Source organism: Fomitiporia mediterranea (genome assembly GCF_000271605.1).
Source record: "Fomitiporia mediterranea MF3/22 unplaced genomic scaffold FOMMEscaffold_864, whole genome shotgun sequence".
NCBI classification, from domain to species: domain Eukaryota; kingdom Fungi; phylum Basidiomycota; class Agaricomycetes; order Hymenochaetales; family Hymenochaetaceae; genus Fomitiporia; species Fomitiporia mediterranea.
Window position 1 is genome coordinate 1 of NW_006761249.1, and position 2634 is coordinate 2634.

General features: G+C 50.9%; 2 protein-coding genes across 2 annotated transcripts; one reads left to right on the forward strand and one right to left on the reverse strand.

The window, feature by feature from the left end:
* Positions 1-610: 610 nt before the first annotated feature.
* FOMMEDRAFT_163678 (uncharacterized protein) lies at positions 611-2016 on the forward strand (the record flags this gene model as incomplete). The annotated part of the gene is made up of 3 exons (XM_007272296.1): positions 611-938; positions 994-1062; positions 1115-2016. 3 exons carry the CDS (start codon positions 611-613, stop codon positions 2014-2016), a joined length of 1299 nt encoding a protein of 432 aa, XP_007272358.1.
* Positions 2017-2153: 137 nt separating this feature from the next.
* Positions 2154-2612, reverse strand: FOMMEDRAFT_163679 (uncharacterized protein; the record flags this gene model as incomplete). Its single annotated transcript, XM_007272297.1, has 1 exon — positions 2154-2612. A coding segment is annotated over one exon (459 nt), but the record flags the coding sequence as incomplete, so codon positions are not given.
* Positions 2613-2634: the final 22 nt, after the last annotated feature.

The window sequence follows — 2634 nt, forward strand, 5'->3', positions numbered from 1 at the left end:
CTTTCTAAAGAAAAATCTATGATAAAGCCAAAACAAATAGTTGCCGTGCGAGTCCTCAGCGTCATAACCCTAGATCATTCGAGGAGCCAAAAGGAAGACGTACAATTGTATCTTACGACAGTATCTCTTGACCAGAAGCATACCACAGACTGGACAATTCGGCTACGAAAGAACAAGAGTCATGCAAACTGCAGATAATCCAATCCATCAATCCGTAACTCCCCCACCCCACCCCCCTTCCTTCCATTCTTCTCCAAAGGATCAGGGTAAAGCACGAGGCAGTCCAAGAGAAGAAGAAAAGAAAAATATAACCAGACCATGCATGTCAAAAAATTGTACTGCATTCCCTTCAATATTCACCGATCGCGGCCTCGGGAATAGCCGCCCTTGAAAAATAGGCGGTGATTAGGCTGAGAAGACAATGGATAACGAAGATGGTTAGATTAGTTCTGATGTGTCTTGATGACGCTCAGACCCTATATCGTGAAGGCATATAAAGAGCGTGGCTCTCAAAGTCAACCAACTCAGCTCAATCCCCCTACTCCCCACACAACAAGAGTTCCGAGGAACAACACCCTCCCTCAACGCTTCATTTACACAACAGAGCACAATGGTACTTACTCGCAAAATGCGGAAGCAACTAGCAGCCACTCAGGCTGCAAACACGGAGACGACAGTCAGTAATGAGACGCCATTAACGCATTTAAGGCATTCGCGTATTACACATCCCGGAAACGGTCCGCGATCAATGGCCGGAGAGGACACCGCCGTCCATAACAATGCGGTTGAAGCCTCCGCCAACGTCCGCACCAATGCCTTCAGCACCACCACGGGAAGCGTCGGTGCTTTACAACACAACATAGTTATAGAGGACCAGTCCTCTAACACCCAAACTGCGCAAGCTGCACATGTCGTCGAAACGAAACGTAAACGAAATGGTAAGTCTCCTTCCTCATTTCACGCCAGAATTCCTCATTAAAATATTTATTCCAGCCGAGGTCCTTGATAGCCAGCCACAGGCATCGGGATCTTCCACCGAAAGTCCGCAAAATTCTCGTGAAGGTAAGTTAGACCTCCATACGTAAGTGCAGCATTGAGCTGACATAAGGCCCAGAACTTCCGGGAGTCTCCTCCCTGCCCCCTCCCAAGCCGAAGGCTCGTAAAAAGCGTGGCCATGGGTGGACCCGCAGAAAAATCAGAAGGGCGACTACTCAAGGTTGTGCTATCCGGGTAGGCGGCAAACGCCCAATCGAGGGCGTCGATGGCGAAGAGGACGAGGCAAGGCGAATGAAGAGGCGGCGTATTAGTGAGGACGCCGTTGCGGGGTCATCCAACGCACGTTCAATGTCGTTGGACAACACGATTGGTGCGACCAACATCCGTCAGCTGCGATCGCGCAGCATCGTCTTTCCCGCAGATCCCGCAAACGAGGGAAGCGACGAGGGAAACACGACGACGAGGTCGTCATCTCCAGATCGTGCATCAGAACGACCGACTTTAGAAGATACACTAGAAAATGAGGTAGACTTCACTCTCATAAAAACAGAGGATGAAGAGGAGGATTTCCTCTGGGATACTTCTCCGCCTCGGGATTGGAGTCTGCTGATGCCAGAATATGAACTGGCAACCGAGGACACATTCCGATTTGACAGTAACCGGAGTACGCCGGAGCTGACGACTGGACGTGACGGATCCCATAGGGATAGAAACGAATCGGTCGGCTCAACGCCCGTAGGAACGCCATGGGCCCAATCAGTGGACGTCCAATCGTTTGATAGATCCCTTGTGATCGTTCTTCCGGGAACGATGGAGGAAGCGGAGCCACCGGACGAGTTAATGGACGTTCGGGATGAGGGTGAGGACGAGGACGAGGGCGAGGACGATGTTTCGGTTTCTTCCATCCCTGTTGACAGAAGAAGGTCCAGGGCTCCCAGCCCTCCATCTCTTCCTCCGTCACACTCCGTATCACGATTGTCAACTCCCCAGCGTGAAGAGGAGACAGAAAGCGCTAGATAGTTCGTATGGATGTCACCAAAAGAAGCGGCTCTATACAGCCTTGAGCGCCACGACCATATCCGACCAAGCTTAGAGGTCTCGTATTTTTATCGTTCATCTCGACAGCCGTCCAGAGGAAAATGCATACGATCAAGAGATCATTCCACACCTCGATTACGGTAACGAACCGCAAAGTCGGCCTGCTCGCCCTCCTGGCTTCTTATGTCTGCCTTCTTGTTAGTCCGGTGTCCGTAACGCGACCACAGACTTTGATATCGACCATCGTCAGCTGGACGTCTGCTCCCTGCTAGATAATGCCTCTCCAACACTATCCGTAATTTATCCGAGTCTTCCGAAGTGTATGTCAGCAACTCGACAGTGTCCTCCGATGCAATGGCGAGTTGAACGACTGCCGGGCGTATGTACAACAACGTCGGCGATAGCCCTTCATCACTTTCGGCACATTTGTCTCTACTTCCCGCTGTCGCGACTGCACCACCAAGTCCTTCCTTGACTTTCCGCCAGTAGTTCTTGTCCTCCACCTGCTCTGTACTTGTACTCGTTTCTGTATTTGTATCTCTTGTTTCCTCTTTTGTTTTCTCTCTGTTTCGCACTTCCTGTACGGCCAATGGCTTCCTT